Here is a 24,833-nt window from a genome sequence, read left to right as displayed (position 1 = left end):
GTTTAAATTTATTTGATTAAATTGTGGACTATAAACTTTTTCAAGAAAGAAACTTTGTTTTCATACAATGTCCCTACAACATCTAGCACCTTTATGGTGTTACTGTAATGTAAAACAAAAACAATAAATATGTTTAGTTAAAATGCTCATAAGAAAAAATATATTTCATATCTTGCCCATATAGTGCAAGGGCTAATTTTTCAAAATAGACACCTATGTTGTGACTGCAAAATACATATTTGCAAATAAATTTGTTACAAAATATCCAGAGGCACACGGAAAACAGGCAACTAACATCATATTTTGTGCACAGCAATTACTTCTTTGCAGATACAGTACATATTTTGCAGTCACAACGCAAGCCTATTTTGAAAATTGGTACCAAGTACAGGCTGTAGTAGTCACCAAACAAAATGATTTATGATTATTGCAGCTTCCTTTCAGTAATACAACAAGGAAAACCCTGCTCAATCAGTAATGATATTGGCAAAGGTTTAGATTATGACAACACCACCACAAAACAGCACAAATAAAGAATTAAACAGATCTCTATCACTAAACCACAAGAAAAAAAAAATCACCTCTGCTTTTAGAAAATATAGGCCTGATTCCTGAAAACTTTTACTCTCATGTCTAATGTTAATACAGTCTTAACTTTATGCATATGAGTAGTCCCACTGAAGTCAACAGGAACATTTTTGTGTTTTAAGTTAACAATGTGCATGCTTGCAGAATCAGGTCCTGAGAATTTGATCTTGACGATTTACAAGGCAAGGTTGGGCCATCTGCATTATAGCTGCCAGGAATCCTCTTTGGGATATGTCTACACAGTAACTAGACACTTGCGGCTAGCCGACTCAGCCTGAGCCCCGCAAGTCCGTGGGGCTATTTCATTGCTGTGTAGACTTTTGTGCTTGGGCTGCAGCCCGGGCTCTAGGACCCTGGCAGAGTGGGAGGGTCCCAGAGCTCAGGTTCCAGCCCAAGCGTGAAGTCTACACAGCAATGAAACATCCCCTCGAGCCTGAGTCGGCTAGCACAGGCCAGCTGCAGGTTTTTCTTCGCTGCATAGACATATCCTTAGAAAAGCACTAACAAAACATAGGTATAAGTGACATTATGGGGTCCATTTTCAAACTGATACATGGTTATTTCACTGCGTGGCTCTCTACTACTTTCTATTAAATGTTATTTTAAAGTTTATGAAGAGCCTAGAGTTTGAGTCAGTTGCTAATAAATCAAAATAAATAAAGCAAACTCCTACTAATGCAATGGGAATTGCTATACACAATATTAAAATGTACTTTTAATATGTCCTAAACCAAGTAAGCAAGAAAATCAGTTATTGTTACTAGTCAGAGAAATAGTCTTCTTATGATGAATTATAAATAATTTGTGTTAGCACTAAGAAGAGCTATATAAAGGCACCAAAAGAAGATACATCCCTCAGTATTTGCACTGCCTCACACCCTAGCTACAGTGTTTTAGCATACATGGTATGCTAGATCACCAACCCTATACTCGTGTATTCTATGACTCATGTTATTTTATTTTTAAAAAAGGAAGGAATATACATACATAAGCCTCACCTGTACTCAAATTTTTAGCAGTGCTCTGTGACTTTTGCATTTCATTTGATTTGAAAGTGAGGTCTTCCTGCATGATCTTCAACTCTTGATTGGTAACAGAGGAGATTTGTTTCATGCGATTGACATTCTGTTCATTTACAGAAATAAGGACAGTAAATTAGAACACTGGATATCTTTGCAGCTACGAGTGTTCACCGGACAGCAAGAAAAAAGCTCTGCTAATACATCACTTATGACTTAACTCTTTTACAACACTCTTGGACAAAATATTTTTAAATAGTTTGAGACCATTTAAATATAATGATTTTCTATTTCAGGTCTGCCAACCTGAACTGTGTCCCTTTTATAACTGATGTACTGATATAACATTGAGGATGAAGTATGGATGTTTAAATGACATTGCCTTAGATACTTCACTTGTGGTAGAGTCATTGTACTATAAAGTAAACCCCTACTTTATTTGTGATATTGCAGAAGTTGTGAATCATACAATACTAGGCTTCCCCCACAATTTTGATTTTAATTAGCTTACTTTGTGCAGTCCACAGTTTAACATACATTCTGAGTATGCAATAAGTACCACACTAACATTCAATGCCTGTAAAATGTAAAAAGGCTAAAATGACTTGACTCCGTTTCGACAGCAGTTGTGTTAAGACTTTTAGTCTTCTGAATTTTATATTGTACCGGCCACTTTTTTTTTTTTAAGGAATGTAATATAGTTGCAGCAAAATGTCTGGTTATCAAAAAAATTAGCAGGCATAATATAATATTGTTCCAGCAAATTCTTCTTAAACAAATAGCTTTACTCTGGCTTTTCCAAATTATGGCTATTAATAAAGGTCAATTATTACTTTTCCACTATTTTCCAGCCACAATTATTTGAAGATCATCTCGTGATTCAAGTAGGGTCTTAAGTACAAGGAAAACTGCATTCCTCTGTATCATGGGACTTGCAGCACATCAACTCTTAAGCAACCTTTCTAGTAAAATAATTTGAAGTTATGGGGCACCATATTGAAGAACAGTATCAAGGAGCTGTTAAAATGCTATTTATTCAAAATAATACTTGGCTAAAAGATGCCTATGACCATCCTCTACAAATAGTTCAAGGGAATCAAAATCAAAGCAATGAAGAGTTGTTTTGGTTAGACTTGGCAAAAAAAAAAGAAAAGAAAAAAAAATACTGATAATGGGGAAATTCTAGCTGGACACCTGGAACATATATCATTTAGAAACTATGCTGAGGGGAACTCTAGAAATACTTTTAATCGGTTAGGTAGAAGAAATTTCCTAAAAACAACATAAATCAGAATATGGAAAATAATCTAAGGGAGATGACTGAATCCTCCCCTTCATTTATAATATTCAGACTTGGTCTAGATAAACTAGCAAACAATGACATTTCTTAGTTTTAGTATTCTTGTATGTTTCATACTGATGGATTATGGTAACGCCTTTTGATTTGGTCACAAATATCATCTGATTTTATTAATTATAAAATTTCCCTCAAAACAGTGACAGAGAATACAACAGTAATTAAATAAATTCTACTTTGTTACAATAACACATGGTATCAGTTTACTGTTTGGAAGATAATTACACCAATAATTGGGCTGAACAGTATTTAATCACCACTGTTCTATTTAATTTGCTCAGTGTCTTTTATGAGGCTATGACTGCCTAATTTATCAGAGACAGAGAAAGGCACTTACCCTACTTGAGTGCTCTAACAGTGCAACAATGTTGGCCTCTATCTGTGCCTTCCGTTCCAGTTCCTGCGTCTTCATCTCTTCAAAAGTCTCAAGAAAGTCTACGGATTAAAAGAAAACAAGTTAAGGGAGGCTGCTGCTGTTTACATAAACATTCTGGGTTCTCCATTATAACTGTAGTTACTCTGAATTCAACAGCAAATATAGAAATACCTCACTGTAGTTTTACAAAATTGTATAACACCTAAGATTTAAATATACTTCAATTTAAATAAAATACTCTATCAAGTAATTTCATGCTTACTAAATGCTGGGGTCTGAGAAGTTTTGTGGTTTTATTTTTTTAATCTGTATTTTACTATTTACCATTTTGTTAAAATTTTAAATATGGGAACAAGTGAGAAATAATCACATTTTTAAAATAAAATCAAGTACAGCTTGCTTATTTAAGACATTTATTTGCTGAGTTAAGTGGAAGAGATTTTTTTTCCCAGTTCCATTTTTTTAGAATGATGCCATATCAACGTATGTTTCTGGCATTTTTGGTACTTATAGAATTGTTCACTCAAGATGTACGCATCTGGGTATCAGTCTATAAAATTAAAGAGGAACAACACAAGGATGACAACAGAAGGGTGGAAATTGAGACAACACAAATAACTTTAGAGACTCTCCATTATAATATTTACCAATCCATCTAAATTTATTTCTGAAAAGCAAACTCATTAGCTTTCTCTTCAACAAATTACAAGTCTAGCACTTAGACAATGCAGTGAAAGCTCACTCAAAAAGCCTTAAGGAGAGACAGAGTACTAAAAGCCTTTTCTTTAAGTCTCCTCAATTGCCATTTAACTCCCCTACAGCTATTGCAGAACACAGGAGCAAAATTCTTTCTTGCCCACTGCTCAGACCATGTTGTGCCCCTCATCAAGACCCTTCTGTGCCTCTCTTATGTCTTTCCCATCAAATTTAATTTAATTTAATACAGAGACTGAGTCAGTCAGACAGACAAAGGAAACTTGAGGCAGAAGAAAGGAACAAAGAGGCATGCTTTTGTAGTAGAGGGGACCTTTTCCCACTGAGACCCAACCAGGATTGGGAGCTAAAGGATAGTGACTGCAGGGGTCAGCTAGACAGACTTCATGTTTTGAAGAAGAAGCCATAAGCTGCAAGAGGAGAACCTAGGGGACACCCTAGGGGACTCTGAAAAAATCCCAAAGAATGCTCAAGAGAGGTGAGGAAACTGACGCAGGGAATGGTGTATAGGTGTTTGATTGATTTTTGTGTTATCTAAAATAAAGAGTAATTATGTTGGATCCCTTTGCAAAGCCTGTGTCCGTTTGCTTGAACTATCACTGATCCCTGAAGAGGTAAAACGAAGCCCAGAGTATCCGCAAGTTTGGAGCTCTGGGAAAGTGAGCGCTTAAGCAACAGAGGACTATTGGGGAGCTCACATTAGTTTCATGGCCTAGGCAGCTGGATTGTGGGGCCTCAACTGTCAGAAGAAAGGGTGTTAGAAAGGGAATCTGAAACCTGTAAGTGTGCCTAGAAACCCAGAGACAGTGCCTGGACTTTGATCAGACTCAGGAAAGCTTACCAGCACGTGTGTCCAGGCATGTTATATATCAGAGAAAAGACGACTAAAGTATTACTTTCTAGATTTTGAGCCAAAGAAGATGGGTAAATGTCATTAAGGATATCAGACAGGAATCCCTTCTGCCCCACAAAATCCCCACAAATATTTTTTCTCCACAATTTTAGAAAGAGAGTTGAAACTTCTAAAACATTGAGTTGGCTCAACAACAGAGGGAATGGAAAAATGGGAATTATGAAATAAACTTACCTTTAGAAAGAAACATTTTAAATGTGTTCCTAGAGATCATTACAACAGAAAGATGTATACAGTAAACGTTTTCCATACTAATTCTATAAGGGAACAAAATCTGAGGCATCAATGGATGTCCATGTATGTCTGATATAAATATTTTGACTCAAGTTGTGGATTTAGCAGAGAATTATTACCCCAAACCTAACAGAGATTCACAAGACGACCACTTTTTCAACCTAACAGACAGTGCTTTCTCCTAAAAGTTAAAAAAAATCTAACATGCTATATACTACTGTCCCTCTTCTCATTCTAAACGCTCCTTAAACAAATTTTTCTTTTGGCAAAGTCTATATATACCCATCTCACCAACACTGCCTTCTTTCATGCAAACTGGTTTTCTACATGGCACGTGTCTAAATCTGTTGGTAAGCTCTTGGAAGTTCCTGGTTTGGGCTTTGTAAACAGCCATATATATTTATAATGTATCCTATTGTTAGAATGTTTATAGAGCCTTTTAAAATAAATTTTTGCCCTAAATGTTTTGCACCCTGACTTCACCTCTGCTGAGGCTTCTATGTCACGAGACCTCATTGGTAAGTCAGAAAGCTTTAGTAGTACTTATCTTAGATAAATAAGTCAAAATGTCCTGAAGGTGTAGTTTCTGATTCTCAGAGTAAACTCAAAGTTTGGCTCGCATTCAGAACACCGGTGGGCACTCCATGGTATTATTTAACTTTCATTTTAGCACATTTTTAAAAAATTTTATTTTAGCTTTTATCTTGTAAAAATGTGTTCCTGAAATCTTTAACGCCAGATGATGAGCCAGGAAAGGTGCTCCAATCATCTGTAAATTTGCAGTATCAGTTACCTTGTGCTGAGGCATCTCTGAATCAGGTAACAGGGTCTTAAGACAAGTGGTCAGCAGTTTTGGGGTTCAAATAAATTGTACTTTGACAATCCAAAAAGCCTTGTGCTTTGGCAGTTCAGGAGTCTAATCTATATTAAACAACTTACTGTCCATGCTTTCTTCTCTCTTCTTCAGCTCCTTGTATTTCAGATTTTTCTCCCCTACAAGAGACGTAATATTGATTTACCTCCAAAACATCAACTGCTCCAAACTCTACATTATGTTCTTTATATGTCTTTTTTTATTAACTTAATCCTGTAGCCCTTATGTAGACAAAACTTTGATTATCTAAAACATGAATTCTGCATACTTAAGCACAAAAGAATTGGACTGTATGTTATTTACATGTCTCACTATAATCATTGTCAATCAACAGCAAATTATACACATTTTCAAAAAAGGGAATCAGCTTAACAATATGTCGTCAGTGTAATCTTCAGGGTTTTTTTTTTTTTAACTATACGTAGTGGGATAGAGGTCAAATGCCTCAGAATTTGACAGTGCCCCAAATATTTTTTTAAAGTTGTATTAGTTGGCAGATTTTTTTTAAATTAAGGGCCAATACATTTTAGAATATTAGTCTGTTTCACTTTTTAGTGTTGGAAAAATCACATTTGTGCAATTAGGCCATGTCGTTGACTGGTAAACTAAGTCATTCTGCAAGTCTTTTTAAGATTTGGGAAGTGATGCCAGTTTCTCTGGCTTTCAGCGAGCAAGATTACTTTGTGATGTGCTTTCTGGATATTAACAAGGTAGCAATCTTCAGTAAAATAAGATAAAACAAAAAAACATGCACCATCTATATTGTCATGCATTAGGATGGTCTTAAATAACTAACTCATGGTTCTGCTTCATCCCTAATTTGGGTTTCAGCTGCATTAGTCACAGGCAAGAATATGAATATCCAGTAGAAAGCATAATATAAACATTTAGCTTTCTACAGCATAACAATTTACTGGTGGTGGTGGGGAAAGCTATGTTAAGACAAGATTAAGCTGCGAATTTGAATACATAAGTGAGGAAATGTTCCCTTCCTGACAAATTTGTGTACATTAAACAAACTTTATTTTTTAAAAATATTTTAAACATGCTCTAGACTATATAAATGTTTATTCAGAGGGTCAAATTGTAACTTTCACCGTTAACCTGTGCAGGGGAGCAAGAAAGCATTGCCTGCATTCACTACGCATGTCGCAAGTAGCCACACAGTGGGGAAAAAGTAGCTTTTATGGAGCTGACTTCTCTTGCTCAAGTAGGCTGAGTAAACAAGTAAGTAATGGGGAGCTTTGGCTCCACATTCAATGTGCCAGTCACAATAGCTGTGCTGGCAATAATTCAAATAAACAACAACAACAGCAGCAGCAGCAGAGTTTAGGGCCGGTGCAGATTACTCTCCCTGCTGGAGGAAGGGGAAATTTATGATTCAGAGTCAAAATCTGATCTCCATCTAGTTACCAGTCAAAAAGAACAGGAGGACTTGTGGCACCTTAGAGACTAACAAATTTATTTGAGCATAAGCTTTCGTGGGCTACAGCCCACTTCATCGGATGCATGCAGTGGAAAATACAGTAGGATGATTTTATATACACAGAGAACATGAAACAATGGGTGTTATCATACACACTATAACGAGAGTGATCAGTTAAGGTGAGCTATTACCAGCAGGAGAGAAAAAACAAAAACACCCTTTGTAGTGATAATCAAGATGGGCAGTTGACAAGAATGTGTGAGGAACAGTAGGGGGGAAAAATAAACATGGGGAAATAGTTTTACTTTGTGTAATGACACATCCACTCCCAGTCTTTATTCAAGCCTAATTTAATGGTGTCTAGTTTGCAAGTTAATTCCAATTCAGCAGTCTCTCGTTGGAGTCTGTTTTTGAAGTTTTTTTGTTGTAATATTGCAACTGTTAGGTCTGTAATCGAGTGACCAGAGAGATTTAAGTGTTCTCCGACTGGTTTTTGAATGTTATAATTCTTGACATCTGATTTGTGTCCATTTATTCTTTTGCGTAGAGACGGTCCAGTCTGGCCAATGTACATGGCAGAGGGGCATTGCTGGCACATATCACATTGGTAGATGTGCATGTGAATGAGCCTCTGATAGTGTGGCTGATGTGATTAGGCCCTATGATGGTGGCCCCTGAATAGATCTGTGGGCACAGTTGGCAAGGGGCTTTGTTGCAAGGATAGGTTCCTGGGTTAGTGGTTCTGTTGTGTGGTTGCTGGTGAGTATTTACGTCAGGTTGGGGGCCTGTCTGTAAGGAAGGACTGGCCTGTCTCAAGTGATGGATCGTCCTTCAGGATAGGTTGTAGATCCTTGATGATGCGTTGGAGAGGTTTTAGTTGGGGGCTGAAGATGACTGCTAGTGGCGTTTTGTTACTTTCTTTGTTGGGCCTGTCCTGTAGTAGGTGACTTCTGGGTACTCTTCTGGCTCTGTCAATCTGTTTCTTCCCTTCAGCAGGTGGGTATTGTAGCTGTAAGAACGCTTGATAGAGTTCTTGCAGGTGTTAGTCTCTGTCTGAGGGGTTGGAGCAAATGCGGTTGTATCGTAGAGCTTGGCTATAGACAATGGATCGTGTGGTGTGGTCTGGATGAAAGCTGGAGGTATGTAGGTAAGCATAGCGGTCAGTAGGTTTCCGGTATAGGGTGGTGTTTATGTGACCATCGCTTATTAGCACTGTAGTGTCCAGGAAGTGGATCTCTTGTGTGGACTGGTCCAGCCTGAGGTTGATGGTGGGATGGAAATTGTTGAAATCATGGTGGAATTCCTCAAGGGCTTCTTTTCCATGGGTCCAGATGATGAAGATGTCATCAATGTAGCGCAAGTAGAGTAGGGACATTAGGGGACGAGAGCTGAGGAAGCGTTGTTCTAAGTCAGCCATAAAAATGTTCGCATACTGTGGGGCCATGCGGGTACCCATAGCAGTGCTGCTGATTTGAAGGTATACATTGTCCCCAAATGTGAAATAGTTACGGGTGAGGACAAAGTTAAAAAGTTCAGCCACCAGGTGAACAATGCTCTTTTTTTGCGGATACAGACTAACACGGCTGCTACTCTGAAACTAGTTACCAGTCTGTTCTTAAAGTAGTCCAGCTATGCGCTTCCCTTCATTCAGGGCTTGTGGCAAGCCATAATTTAGTCCAAAGTGAACATAATTTAGTCCAAAGTGTGGTTTAGGTACCACAATTCACTTCAGCATGGGAACAAAATGTAAAGAAAATTTGTTTAAAATAATGCTAAGATAAGACCGTTAGAATGTTTTTAACAGCAACAGTATCAGTACATATACCATGATGCCCTTAACTCAAGCCACCTTTGTACCTAAATACTGGGTTACAAGAAGTCTTCAATTAAGGAGTCTTAGAACAGGGACAGACTCTTACTATATATGCTGCAAAATTTCAAGAAGATGGCACAAGTTCATCATGTTATGGCAGCCTTAACTTAATAAGTGCCTGGTTTGAAATTCAGTCTTATCACTAATTTCAGCATATGTCCAAGCATTTAAAACGCACAAAAGGAAAGGAAAAGCTGGATATAGATTTAACTGAGCAAGCACATTTTCCCCCAGATCTTTTACATCTACATCCTCTCTGCTTTCCTTTTTATCTAGTGCATACAAACAATAAGCATAACCAGTGGCCTCTGAGGGACAGTGATTTTGCTTGAGTTTCCTTGCAGCTGTGGCCTTGTTTCTTGCTGACTCTCCCTTTCATGATACAGGGTAAATTAGCAGCATGAAGTCCATTCCACTTGCAAGAAGACTGTGCATCACTCTACATGGTTAGCACGTTAAGGCTCACTGTAAGCAATCTAAAAGGGTTTAAAGAATTAAAGCACTAGTTTTAAAATGTCCATAGTGTATAAATAAGTTTAGCTCAAAAGTTTGAATTATTTTACCAACACCATACTTTAAATATTCCGTACATTTAATACATTCCATACATCTGATTTATTAGGCATTTGTGTCTGGTCATTTAAATGTCATTGCCAACTTACAAGTCACATATTGTAAGTGGACTTTTTTTTTTAACCTATATTATTTTAGATTATTAGAAGTTAAAATTTTAAAAATCCTAATTACTTGCTTCTCTGCTTGGACAATAAAAATCAATGAAGTCAGTTTTAGTTTTGTTTACAAACAGTCACTTTTACTTCCATGTTTTTAGCGGTGAAATATTTGGATTTCAAATGCTGTAAAGGAATTTTTAGGTGTATAAAATCAATGGTTTTCATTTGACATTTTATTTTTTTGAAACGTTACTATTGAACTGAGGCTTTATAAAAAGCTTATTTATATAAAATTTATAAGTTAACGTAGTTCCAGTCCAATAACAGAAGTACACTGGAAAAAACTACATCCTAACCTTTAATAATATTATTTGCTCTAATACGAGGCTTTTAGAAGAAGCACCTTGGCTGTCAACATTCACACAAGAAATGGGCAGGAGAAGCCAGATGCAGTCCAGAGCACAGTGAGAGAGAATTACTATTTCACCTACTGTTTTGGAAATTTCTTTTTGTGCTTTCCAGCTGCTGTTCATGTTAACATTAAAAATTTGGCCCTGATTCACCAAAGAATTTAAGCATGTGTGTAAGTTCATGCTTATTCAGCAAAGCACATATGCATGTGCTTAACTTCAAGTGCTATAAGTCTTTAGTCTACCTTGTAAAAGTGTGGGTGACAAAAGATTCAAATGAGTATAACTTACGGACAAGGACGAGGTTAAGCACAGATTACGAGGACAAGTTATGTAATCATTACTTTCACGGTCAAAAATACAGTAGTCATGCAGTGATGTTTTAAACAGAAAAAAAGCTGATGAGGGAAAAAATACAGAAAATAAATTTTATGGGGCAGATTCTCAGCTGGCGTAAACTGTTGTATCTCCATGGAGCTATGGCAATTTAGACCAGGTGGGCTCTGTCCCCATAGTGCACGAACAAGGTCAGTGCCCAATACATTCCTGATCAATCTAGATTGTAGGAAACATTACTGGCTATCAGATAATTATACAAGGTAGTCTCATTCAGCATGTAATACTTATCTTCTACTGATCAGTCCAGATATTAGGGTACCAGCAGTTCTACTAAATGTACTTCATACACTTCTTTTAAATAAAGGCCTTTAGAAAACAAATGACGGCAGCAGAGCAAGTGCAATGGAGGACCAGCAACAAAGGACTGGTTGCTATGCAGTTGTTGCTAAACTATAAAACTAAGAAGCAATTCACTTCTTACCTTCTACACTCATCCAAGGATACAAAGATAACAGTGTTGGAAACCAAATGAAAAGAAAAATAAAAGCAAAATAGTAAAACTCTTACTGCTATCTGGAAAAGGGAAAAATAACAAAAAATGCTTTCAATAACAAGCTGTTAGTCTGGGAAACAATGAAAACGCTACATTTCAGTAATAAGAAATGAAATGTATAAGAGATGGAGAAGAGAAACAGTAAGCATTATGCAATTGTTTAAGCTAAGCTCAACATCAGTACAATTGTCATTTCAAAGAAACTAGAGGTCAGATTGTGTGCTGAGCCTCCTCTCAAGAGGAAAAAAATACTCAGGAGAGTGTGACAAGATGGCTGATGTTAGTCTGGTGGGTCCTACGCTTTTCTTGGCAGGGAGCTAAGATGCCACTCCTTGCCCCTGTTCTTGGGGCATCGATGGCCCCACTAGTGGCCCAGGAAGGTGGTAAAGGAGGGAAGTGGGAGAGGAGTCTGGGTTTGCTCCTCACTCTGAGCCCCAGCCCCTCTCAAACCCTGCGGGTTCTTAGCCTCTTCCCCCTTGGGTGGGGTACCTGCAGTCCTTAGATGCTGGGGAAGGGAGTCTCCCTCCCCTGCTGGACAGGGTCCCCCTTACTTCGGTTCTCTGATTTTCCATGTCTCACAGCACACTTCCAAGCTCCAGTCCTCTCTCCTTCCTCCTCTTCCTCTGTCTGCCTGAAGCAGGGGGTTTTATTATGTTCCTAACAGGGCCTTAATTGACTGCAGGTGCTCCAAGTAACCTGCAGCCACCTTCCTTAGTCTATAGGGAACCACGCCTTAATTAGCCTTGAGCTTATAAATTTCCCCTCTAGCACTCCCACTGCTCCCTGGCCCTCCTGTTTCACAAGAGTTAAAAATATTATAATTATTTACACACACATGTTAATTTAAATGTCTCATAGGAAGCAAAATAACTTCTGTTTCAGAGATTCCCGCAGCATCATCGTAACAATGCAGCTCCCAGTCAAAGTAAGAGCCACCAGAATTAGAACAAGCCTTTGCCTGGGCTGAGTTTCCAGGGTGAACAGAATTTTGTCAGGGCTGGTATGGGCCTAAACTAAGCTTCCCCAGCTGGACTAAGCTACAGCAAGCCTTGATTAGACTCCCAAGCTAAACAGAATCTTTCATAATTGGAACAGGCCTCTGCCTAAGCCAGGGTCTCAAGTCAATTTCAGTCCTACACTAAGTCTTCCAAAGCTGGAGTAGGACTCTTTCTGAGTCAGGCTAGAAAGACACTTTTAAAGCTGGGGTGAGCTTTATAACTCCTTAAGCCCTCTACCACTAAGCTCCAGTCAATAAGCAATCACTCAGAGATGGAGCACCCTATCAAAGCTGATTCAGAGATGGACCACTGTTTGCTCAAAGTCAAAGATCTGCTCTGCCTCCAGTTGCTATGGAACAGGGAATGAGCTATTGTATAGACTGTCAGGGACAGAAAATATATGATCTGATGTACCTGATCAAAGCATTTGTCAATCAAGTTGTTATTCTGCTAGTTGGCCACGGCTCAAACATCTGACGCCTCAAAGGAAGAATTCAGCTCCATTTTCATGTTTCACATTACACATTGTTCATTACAAGCAACAAACATTCCAAAATCCAAATTAACTGACAATATTTCAGAGACCAAAGACAACACAAAAATTACAGTATTTTGTTTTTCTGGTGATAGACCAGTTTTACAGTGGTGCCAGTAATAAAGGCTTGTTTTTTCTCAAGAAGCCATGCAGATATGATTGGGACAACACAGAAGAAACAGATAGGTGCACTAAGTGCTATTTTTCTACAGTCATTTTACTGACCAGAACCACACTTCTGGCCTCAAACTAATGTAAAGAACTCACAGTTTTGGACATCTACAAACTGGAGTTTGTGCTCTTCCAGATCAGGCTACACAAAAGATATTTGCAGATGCAAATCAGAGTTTTAGGACACCCCAAATTGCAAACTGCAAAGCCACGCAAACCACATGCAAACTTAAAGCCAACTTTTGTAAATTTGGCTCTTTAAATTCTATTTTGAATTTGGTGCTATTACCTTGGTGCTCCTCCAGATCCATCTCAAGTCGTCGAATGACATCATTAAAATGGTTGATTTTTTCTTTTATTTCTGTCAGCCTAATAATAAATAATAAAATCTGGAGCTAAAAATGTGCTGTTAAATGGTTAGCTTTTAAGAGGCACTATGAAGAGAAGGATCAGAATAAAAATAGTAAACAAAATGTATTACTAATACAAATAATAATAGAATAGTAAGGTTATTGTCTTTATAACAAGCATTTGTATGGCACCCCTCACTCTGGTCTCTCAATGTACTAAACACATTGTTTCTGCCTCGTTTTGGACTAAACACCTTTTGTCTGTGAAACAAACATAATCACTACAATTATTCAGTTCTTACTCAGTTTTGTGTTACTATATGGGTCCCTCTGTTGGTTGTTACACAGCATTACAGAGAGACAACAAACGGCATAATGCAGCAGGAAATTGTGATTTTTATTTAAATAAAATTCTCTGTACAGGAATATTAATTAAGAAATATAAAACACTGTAAACTATAATCAAATGGATTAAGTAATTAAATTACATTCAGAAATTCTTCTGTAAATCTCCAACTATAATTCTTTGCCAATTATAATTTTTCTTAGCTACCAAGAATTCTGTTTAAGCAACTTATTATTAGCCAATCAAATGTTGGTTACTCAGTTTAAAAATAAATCCATAAAATGCCTGTGACTGTGAATATTTAAATAAAATTGTGCACCATAGTTTCTAGGAGATTTAAAGAAAAAGGGTTACTAGCCTCTCATAATTGTTCTTTGAGATGCGTTGCACGTGTCCTTTCCACTCTTGGTGTGTGCGTACCCCACGCAGAGTCACCAGAAACTTTTCCCAACAGTGGTACCTGCTGGAATGGCTTGAGCGCCCTCTGCTGATGGACCCAGCTGACCTTGAGTCCCCTCAGTTTCTTCCTTCCAGAAACTCTGATGCAGAGCGGTAGGAGGGTGGGTCGTGGAAAGGACATGTGCAACACATCTCGAAGAACAATAGTTATGAAAGGTTAGTAACCACTTTTTCTTCAAGTGATTGCACATGTGCATTCTGCTCTTGATGATTCCCAAGCCGTTAAATAGGCAGTTGGACCAGAGTTTATGTATGCACAGACAATACAAAGCGACCAAATTTCGCATCATCTTTTGTATACTGAGTGATGGTGTAAAGGGAGAAGAATGTGTATCCCGATGACCAGATTGGTGCTATGCAAATGTCCAGGATAGGCATCTGCAGCAGGAATGCTGCTGAGGATATTTGCAATCTTGTAGAGTGGGCAGTCAGCTTGTCTGGAGGAGACATGCCTGCCAGATCATAACATGTGCAGATACAAGAACTTATCCAAGATGAAATTCTCTGAGTGGAGATCGAAAAACCTTTCATTCTGTCTGCTATGGCCATGAACAGTTAGGTGGATTGCCAGAATGGTTTGGTCCTGTCTATGCAGAATGCCAGTGCTTGTCTATTATGTGTAGTCATTGCTCATCCCTATTTGCATGTGGTTTGGGGTAAAATGCAGGCAAGTAAATTGACTGATATGAAAATTTGAAACTACTTTAGACAAAAACCTCAGATGAGGGCGTAAGCACACCTTATCTTTAAAGAAGACTGTGTATGGTGGTTTGGATATGAGGGTGCACAGTTTGGAGACCCCTCTGGCAGAAGCGATGGCATTAGGAAGATCACCTTCCAGTAAAGGTGTAGTATAAACAGCATGTATAACCTCTAGAAAGAGGCTCAAATGATGGTGTCATAAATTTAACCAAAACTAAGTTCACATCCCAAGGGGAAACTGGCTCCCTTAGTTGAGGGTACAATCTTTCCAGGCCTTTAAGGAATCTAATTGTCATGTCATTAGAAAACATAGAACAGTTATCCACGTGAGGGTGGAAGACTGATATTGCTGCCAGGTGAGCCTTGAGAGAGGAAATCGCTAGGCCTTGCTGTTTCAGGTGCAGGAGATAGTCAAGTATTTGTTGGATGGATGAATGAATTGGTGAGACTCTGGTTTGACAAGCCCAGATAGAGAAATGCTTCCATTTTGACAGGCAGGTGGCCCTGGTGGAAGGCTTCGTGCTACCTAGTAAGTCCTGGTGAACTTGCTGCAAGCAAGCCTCCTCTTTGGGATTTAACCATGGAGCTGTCAGGCTGTTAAAAAAAGGGTTCACAGGTTTGGGAGAAGCAGTCAACTGTGGTCCAGAGAGACCAAATCTGGGTGCAAAGGGAGCAAGATTGGAGTTACCACTGAAAGGTCCAGTAGAGTGGAGAACCAGTGTTGGCGCGGCCATGCTGGGGCTATTAATATTCCCCAGGTATGGTTCTGCTTGCTCTTTAGTGGCACTCTGTGTAGAAGTGGGATTGGGGGAAAAGCATAAGAAAGCTTTCCCATCCAGGGTAGCAGAAAGGCGTCTGTGATGGAACCTGGACTGTGACTTTGTAGGGTGCAGAATTGGTGACATTTTCTGTTGTATTTGTTTGCAAATAGGGGACTGCCTAAATAGACCTAGTACTGAAAAATGCCTCCGGCTACATCGAGTGAAGAGACCATTCGTGGTGACTGGAGAAAGACCTGCTCAGGAGATCTGTTCCCTATCTGATCAGGTAAAACATTGCTGCAATGTCTTCTGGAAGGACAAGCAGGTTTCTTCCCCGATATGAGGTAGGAAAGCCTGACAGGCAAGACAAATGGCCCTGATCTCTCTGACATTTATACGAAGGGCAAGTTCTGTCGAGGACCAAAGACCCTGAGTTCAGAGCTCCAGGTGAGCTCCCCATCCTAGAGCCATCTTAGAGCCTGAGACCAGAGTCATTGATGGTTGAGGGCGCAGGAAGCACCCACACAAATGTTGATAGGATTCAACCACCAATTCAGCAAAATTAGAACCTGTGAAGGTACCATGAGCAAGTGTCCAGATGCAGACGGTTTGGTGAGTACACTGAGGCCAGCCACGTTTGAAGGGATCTGAAGTGTAGCCTGGCATGTTGTATTACATATGTGCATCAGGCCATGTGCCCTAGGAGTCTCATACAGTTTTGGACTGTTGTGATTGGATGAATCTTGAGTACTGTCATGAGAGATCGAATAGATTGGACTCTCAACTCTGGGAGGAGAGCTCTGGCCTGGGTAGAGTCTAACACAGCCCCTATAAATCCTATCCTCTGCAATGGGCAAAGGATAGATTCGTTTGCATTGATCAGCAGTCCTAAGGCCTTGAAGGCTGACTGAATAAGATGAACGCTGGATATAACCAGCAGTGCAAGTGGGCCAGTACGCCGTACTGGCAAGCTATTTATAGCCGGTACAGTGTACCAGAAAGAGACAACAGCAGGAGGGCTGGGGGTTCTGCTCCTTTCCACACTGGTAGAGGTAGCAGGGAAAGGAGCAGAACGCTGGCAGCTCCACCGGTGGCTGTACTGCCCCCAGCCCCGCCCCCCAGCCCTGTCTTCGGCAGGGCTGCTGCTGTAGTATGAGGAAGGATGGAGACACAGCTCCATGCCTGGAAGGGCAGGGGTGGGGCTGGGAGTTCTGCTCCTTTCCCCGCTGTCTCCCCCAGCAGGAAAGAAGCAGAACTCCCAGCCCCGCCCCCTGCCCTTCCACGGAGCGGCATCTCCATCTGTGTACCACAGCAGCAGCAGCCCCGGCGGAGGAGAGGGCTGTGGGGGCAGGGCTGGGGGTTCTGCTCCTTTCCCCGCTGGGAGGGGCAGCAGTGGGGAAAGGAGCAGAATGCCGGCAGCTTCCCCAGCAGCTGTACCGCCGACCCCCAGCCTCGCCACTGTCAGTCCTGTTTCCGCCACAGCAGCAGGAGGACAGAGCCTCCCTGCTCCCCACCCCAGGAAACATGGGATGGATGTGGGGAGGGGACACTGCTACCACAGCCAGACATTTTGTGAACACCCAAGGAGCTGCAGATAGACTGAATGGAAGCACCATGGACTGGTAATGTGAGTACTCCACTACTAATCTGAGGAACTTTCTGTGCATTTGGTATATCGACACATGAAAGTAGGGTGGCATATCAGTCTCTGGGATCCAGAGAGGGAATAATGGATGCCAGTGTGATCATGCAAAATGTAATCTTTTTGAGATAGCTGTTGAGCTGATGCAGGCCGAAAATAGGCCTGAGATCTCCCTTGGCTTCGGGATTAGAAAATAACAGGAGTAGAAACCTTTCCTTCTTAAATTCTGTGGAACTTCCTCTACGGCTCCCACATGAAGAAGAGATTCAACCTCCTGGACCAGACGTTCTTTGTGAGATGGGTCCCTGAAGAGCGATGGGGAGGGAAGGTGGGAAGGAAATACATTGGAAGGAATATCCCACTTCTATAGTGCTCAACACCCACAAGTCATAGTGCTGAGACCAAGCGCTGATAAAATGGGTAAGGCAGTTTGCAAACAAATGAATAATTGGGTCTGGCATCCTGGGAACTGGTACGATGTCCTCAAGCTTCCCATCAAAATGCCTGCTTAGAACCCCCTGGATGCCTAGGTGAGGCAGGCACTAAAGCAGAGGTAGAAAGAGAAGATGGTCTACGCCTATAACCTCTAGTCTTCTTTCTCTGCAGGTCCTGTTGGACAGCTGAAGCAGAATATTGGAGGGGCCGCTGAGGCATGAAGTGCTTCCTGAAAGGGGCTAGGGTCTACAACCCCAGGGACTTTAATGTTGCCCTGAAGTCTTTTAACCCACGGCTTAGCGTGTCTGCTCCTAAAAAAGCAAGGATCCTTCAAAGGGCAGTTCCTGCACAATCTGTTAGACCTCCTGCGGGAGCCCAGAGGACTGCAATCAGGAGCTCCTACGCATGTTTGTGGCTGCCACGGACCTCCTGACCCTGTTGGTGCCAGTATCTCTGGCACTACAAGAGTTGATGCTGTTGGTGCTGGCAGACATGGAGCCTACAAATCCACTCAGTCCTACTTCTTGTTCAGCCAACCGCTAAGACAAACAAGTGTGTTTACATTTACAGGAGATAATGCTGCCGGCTTCTTATTTAAAACATCAAAGTGAAACATGAAAGTGAGAACAGACGTTCACATGGCACTTTTGAAGCCGGCATTGCAAGGTATTTAAATGCCAGGTATGCGAAACATTCATATGCCCCTTCATGCTTCGGCCACCATTCCAGAGGACATGCTTCCAGGCTGATGACACTTCTTAAAAAAATAATGCGTTAATTAAATTTGTGACTAAACTGCTTGGGGGAGAATTGTATGTGCCCTGTTTTATCTGTATTCTGCCATATATTTCATGTTATAACAGTCTCGGATGATAACCCAGCACATGTTAAGCACTGGAATAAATTGCCTAGGGAGGTTGTGGAATCTCCATCATTGGGGATTTTTAAGAGCAGGTTAGACAAACACCTGTCAGGGATGGTCTAGATAATACTTAGTCCCGCCTTGAGTGTAGGGAACTGGACTAGATGATCTCTCGAGGTCCCTTCCAGTTCTATGATTCTGTATTGTTCATTTTAAGAATACTTTCGCTGCAGAATTCACAAAACACAAAAAAGGTACCAATGTGAAATTTCTAAAGATAGCTACAGCATTCGACCCAAGGTTTAAAAATCTGAAGTGCTTTCCAAAATCTGAGAGGGACGAGATGTGGAGCATACTTTCAGAAGTCTTAGAAGAGCATCACTCCAATGTGGAAACTACAGAACCCAAACCACCAAAAAAGAAAATCAACCTTCTGTTGGTAGCATCTAACTCAGATAATGAAAGTGAACATGTATCAGTCCACACTGCTTTGGATTGTTATCGAACAGAACCCATCATCAGCATGGACGCATATCCCCTCGAATAGTGCTTGAAGCATGAAGGGACATATGAAATCTTTAGCGCATCCAGCATGTAAATATCTTGGGACACTGGCTACAGCAGTGCCATGAGAATGCCTGTTCTCACTTTCAGGTGACATTGTAAACAAGAAGTGGGCAGCATTAACTCCTGCAAATGTAAACAAACTTGTTTGTCTGAGCGATTTGCTGAACAAGAAGTAGGACTGAGTTTTCTTACAGGCTCTAAAATTTTACGTTGTTTTATTTTTGAATGCAGGTTTTTTTGTACATAATTCTACATGTGTCAGTTCAACTTTCATGATAAAGAGATTGCACTACAGTACTTGTATTAAGTGAATTGAAAAATCCTATTTCTTTTGTTTTTTTACAGTGCAAATACTTGTAATCAAAAATAAATATAAAGTGAGCACCGTATACTTTGTATTCTGTGTTGTAAATGAAATCAATATATTTGAAAATGTAGAAAACATCCAAAAATATTTAAATAAATGGTATTCTATTATTGCTTAACAGCACGATTAATCGTACTGTTAATCGCGATTAATTTTTTAAATTGCTTGACAGTCCTACTTTAAACAGTTTACCTACTGCATAAATATGGATTAGACAATATTTAACTTGTGATGTAGTAACAGGGCTTAACTGTACCAATAAATATTTGTATTAAAACAAGTTATGATATCAGTTTTAAATTATGGAAGCAAGCATAAAATTATTTATTTACGTCTCATAGACATTTGATTTATACAGCACATATCAACACAGCAGCAAGCCAGTCAAACGTTTTAAACTTTGGAAAAACTGTTTAAAAATAATTTAGAGCAAATTTTAAAAGGTCTCCAGGTTGAGATTGCTCACTAAATTTAAACTCAGAGACTTTTTTAAAAAACAGCTGAGTTTCTAAAGTAAACGCAAGAGATCCTCAAATACAGTAGCTTTAGGGAGTATAAGCATAATACATATAAAGAATGCTTTAGTAACTTAATTTAATTAATTTTTACTGTAGATTATTATTAACAACAACAGCTAAGGGCAACACATTATTACTTTATAAATATTAACTAATTCTCACAGCAGGATAACAAACAGGATAAATGACTTGCTCAGCTCCACAGAGGAGAAGTTTGGGTGAGAACAAAAAGTAACGTTTGGCTCCTAATTCTATGTTCAGACACTTCTCTTACAATGTGCGGACCCACTGGCGGGAGCGGAGCTTATAAGAGCAATATAACATAAGTACTCACTGTCTTTCCATACTTGCTATTTCCTGGTTATCTTCTTTAACCTATAAAAAATTAATAACAAATGTTTCAATACAGGGAATAAATTCAAAGACAAAAAAGAGAGATACAATCTAAAAGATGTACAAAACCAAATGATTAACTCAGTTATGTTAGGAATGAAGGCTCAGCCTGCCAAAGATCTACTTGGAAATCATTTTTCTACAATGGTTGCTTTGTTGAACAAAAGATGCAATACTATCATTTAGTGGTGTCATCATTTCAGCTACCTCCCAGTGCTTCTCTTCTTTTCCCAATACATATTTTAAACTTTAATGCTCTATTTTATAGTCCAATCCTGCAACACTTACTCACATGAATACTTCTTATGCATGCAAACAGCTTCATTTAAGTTAATCAGACTACTTATCTTAGTAGGAATTATTCACATCAGAAAAGGTTGCAGGACCAGGTCCGTAATTAATAAGACAGCTCATCTTTCCCAAACTTTTTAGTCGTGAGTTAGAAAGATGTTAAATAAAATGAATCCAATTTCCCCACCCCCGAGTGCTCCCTTTCCATCCTAACATGCCCTCTAAACCGGTGTGAAGGGGACTAGAACAGGAGCTGCCTCTGCCAGTTTTACATTAGCTCAGAGCTCCATCCCACCAGATAATCTTAATCAGCCCCTTTGTGTTGCTCAAAGAGCAAAAAGGGCCAGAACCAAGGCAGAGAATCCAGCCCAGTATTTTAACATTGTCATTCTTTAAAAAACACTGAATTAAAAAAGCCTTGTAAACAAAAGATATAATAGTCATTTTGTTTTCCTGCCTGTTTCAGTAATCTCTCTCTTTCTTCCTGTGGCGATCCCATACTCTTGTCCTCAGCAATCATTTGATCCCGATGTTCCTCGAGCCCATGAAGTTTTTCATACATCTGCACTGCCTCTTGTTTTACCTGGGAATGTGCTATTTCCTGAGTAGAACAAACAAACAAACACTTACTGGTTAGATGCATTGCCAGTAGGTAAGAAATTGTTGCAGTGCTTATATTTTTATTTAGCAAAGTTCACATATTCAATAAAACAAGTTTATTTGGCAACTGTACAGTGAAGTACAAAGGACCACCCATATAATCTAGCTGTCTAGGATCTTGCCCTTAAGCACAGTTTCTGAGCATCTCAGGGCTATCTGAGTGCTTTATTAGGCTATGTCTTGCTATGAGGGTCTACACTAATGGAGCTCCGAATTTACCAAGTACATTTCCGCTCCTTCTTTGCTAGAAGATAATCTCTATTAAGGAACCAATATGGGGGAAGTGGCAGAAAGGCCTTTCACGGTCAAGACATTTTCACTATGATATCAAGCCACATGCACACATCAAAAGATCTAATATTTGAAGGGGTTGTCAAAATCTCTGTGCCACTAACCGATGAAAGTAAGAGAAGAGGAAATTACTTCATTGTAACTATTGTTTTCTGAGGATATATACTGCATCATATCTACACTCTTGGGTGTATGTTCCTCTGTGAGATCAATGCAGGCAATCTTCAACTTCAGTGGTTGTGTGTGTATTGGTTTGTGTGTGTGTAGCACAACCCCTGCTGTGGAATTTAGGCCAGTTCTTTCAAAGTGGGAGATGAAGTCACTCACACACACATTAAAGAAGGCTGAGTCATAAGGAGAAATTGCAAACCTCTCAACTGTCTGGGGAGAAGAGTTTGTGAGTGATCTGATGTATATATTCAGAGAACAATTAAAAGTAATTCTCTGATTTCTAATGTCACAAAAGAATACATCTGACAACGTTAAGGGTAACTGAAAAATAGAGTTTAGAAAGGAAACTTCACCATAGCTATCCTGAATGCTAGAGTATCTAGTGGCAAAATATGTTCTGCTTTCTTTCTGAGGAGCAAATCCAAGGCAGCGGAAAACATGGAGGAAAGCCACAGGCCTACTACACACTTAAGTGACAGCACAGTATATATTCACCATGGGAAAAATTTAGCTCAGGCTAGGGAGTACAAGCAAGCCCTTGCATGCTACTTAAGTGCTAGGTTGCCTCTGCGGGAATGGAAGTGAAATTACCATGCAAGATGACCTTCAGAGGAGCACTGATACTAGATCAAAATAAGTGACTGTGGAGAGGACCACTGATTTGAGCTCATACACATATGTACAAAAACAAGGAGCCCTTGTGTTGGGGTTTGGAAGGACTGCATCTGCTGCTCCAGCACATAGGCTAGAAAAGTGGCCACAGAAGGACAGTGTTACAACCCTGATCTTGCTTGTTGATGGAATTCTGTTCTCCTGGATGTTTGTTTAGATCCACACAAAATACCAATTACTCTAGTAGCATAAAGCGAGTGACTTTCTTAATACTTTCAAAAGTGATAGTTTACATCTATGATGTAATCACTAAGCTATATTTCACATGTATGATATACTAGTTGTGAAATACAGTTATCTGATTACCTGACACCTAGCAAAAACAAGTTATAAATCATAATTGGTGGAGTTTTGGACCTATCTGCTAAAAATAAAATTATACAAATTAATGGCCTGAATCCACACCACTAAAATAGATGCGAGCTTTGCCCTTATCTTCAATGGGTGCAGGATCAAGCCATTAAAGAGTTACAGAAAAAAATATACTGTGATTACTTTGTTGACAAGACTTTTTTTTTGCATTTACAAATAAAAGTAGATCAGTTATTTATCTTCATACATACAGATCCTAGAGTGTCTTCCTTTATATTCAGTCCATCCAACTCCTGCTGTTGAGCATCTAATTCCTAAAGAAAACAAATATGAAAAGTTTAGGTAACAATTACCACTGGAGGAGGATTTACTTCCCTGTTTTACACATTTTATACTTGCAAATGCTGTAGAATGTTCAGTTGTTTTTATTAGGTATATGTGTGAACAGGTTAAGACCCCTTCTTCCAAACAGCTCCAGGCAGAGCTTCACTGACTTTGCAGTACTGAGGTCTTTGTGAATAAGCTTCATATCATCGTTACTTGTATCTTAGTTATAATTATGAACCATCGTCCCCTTTTTTAATTTGAAGGGAAAGTGTCCGTTGAAAAAATAATATATATATTTTAAAAATAGCCTCATCTCTTTTGTTAAACTGTAGGTTACTGACACTGAAAGAATTTTAAAAATCTCAGTTTAATTTTTGCAGTCATTTTCATTTATGTGAATGCCAGGCAGTTATTGTAGTGGACAAGGAATCAGAAATCTTGGGTTTTGCTCTCATCTCTGTCACTGACTTGCAATGTGACCTTGGGCAGGTCATTTAGGTCTGGATCCTGCATAGTTTATAGTTGTTCTTAATTTTACTCATGTGCTTAAAGTTAAGCATCTGTTTGCAGGATCACAGCCTTAACCTCTACACTTTTATTTCCCCCATCTGTAAAATAAGAATAATGATGGAGGAGAGCAAGGACAATTTATCCTTTGTAAACCACATTGATATCTATAGGTCGAAAGTGCTAAGCGTTATTTTGTTTCTAGTCAATTTCATTTTCTGATTTTCATGCACTAGCACAAAGTTGAAATGTTGGGGATAATGCTACCTGAAAGTTTCCTTTTAAATTAATCAGATCTGAAATTCTTCAGTATTCCAAACTATACAGTGGAAATCATGGAGCTAATTTCACATACATCTTAGAAAACAATATGACAAAACCCACCTGCAACAGTTTTTCATTTCTAGCCTTCATCTCCATGTATTTAGCTTGATTTTCCTGAGACATATTTTTTATTATGTCATCAGCTACTTGTTTTTCACGCTCAATATCTTCTTCCACTGCTTGAATTAACTTTTCTTTGCTGTAATGACAGAGGAAAGTAAGAGTATTTTTGTAACTAGTACTAGGTACTAATTATCCTTTTTATTTATAAAACAAAGAGATGCTCATTCCATGCTTTGTACCCCCTGAAACAACCTAATTTCACACAAAAAAATATACAACTAACTTCTTTCCCCAGAATAAAATAAATATATTCCAGCCGATAAAATAAGTGCACCATTACTGTAGATTTTTTGCTTGAAATATATATATGATACATATTGTATAACACTGGACTTGATTCTTCTGTCCTTACACAAGTTTAACTCACTGAAATGTGAATTTTGAACACAAAACAACTTTAGGATCAAACCTATCATAAAGTAATTTTTTGAATGTTGACATACCATGCAATGTTCCCCCTAAATAAAGAGGGATTATGTGACAGATTTAAGCTACTACCAGAGATAGTTGCTTCAATTACATCACCATTATATACAAATTAGCAAACTAAAAATATGAGCTTGCAAACCATGAATTTTCATTTAAAAATGTGCACATCTGTAAAGATCTACAGATTTTACGTATCTGATTACTAGATTCCATTTACAAAATAAACCTCTTTTCTTATAAGTTTCTTTAATTGACCACAACTCATCCTGT

The 24,833-nt window shown here is 39.1% G+C and overlaps 1 protein-coding gene across 3 annotated transcripts in view; it reads right to left on the bottom strand.

The window, feature by feature from the left end:
- IFT74 (intraflagellar transport 74) overlaps positions 1-24,833 on the bottom strand; it is a 63,639-nt gene that overhangs the window by 12,292 nt on the left and 26,514 nt on the right. For all 3 annotated transcript variants that reach the window (XM_074953482.1, XM_074953484.1, XM_074953483.1), the window contains exons 9-16: positions 24,072-24,210; positions 23,105-23,167; positions 21,205-21,348; positions 20,398-20,438; positions 13,344-13,423; positions 6,141-6,194; positions 3,302-3,399; positions 1,587-1,713 (exon numbers count right to left, since the gene is read on the bottom strand). In XM_074953482.1, coding sequence (XP_074809583.1) covers positions 1,587-1,713; positions 3,302-3,399; positions 6,141-6,194; positions 13,344-13,423; positions 20,398-20,438; positions 21,205-21,348; positions 23,105-23,167; positions 24,072-24,210 — 746 coding nt within the window. The remainder of the gene's footprint in view (positions 1-1,586; positions 1,714-3,301; positions 3,400-6,140; positions 6,195-13,343; positions 13,424-20,397; positions 20,439-21,204; positions 21,349-23,104; positions 23,168-24,071; positions 24,211-24,833) is intronic.

Source organism: Natator depressus, chromosome 5 (genome assembly GCF_965152275.1).
Source record: "Natator depressus isolate rNatDep1 chromosome 5, rNatDep2.hap1, whole genome shotgun sequence".
Lineage (NCBI taxonomy): Eukaryota > Metazoa > Chordata > Testudines > Cheloniidae > Natator > Natator depressus.
Note: the sequence above shows the minus strand (reverse complement) of the source record. Positions and strands in the feature narration are given on the sequence as shown.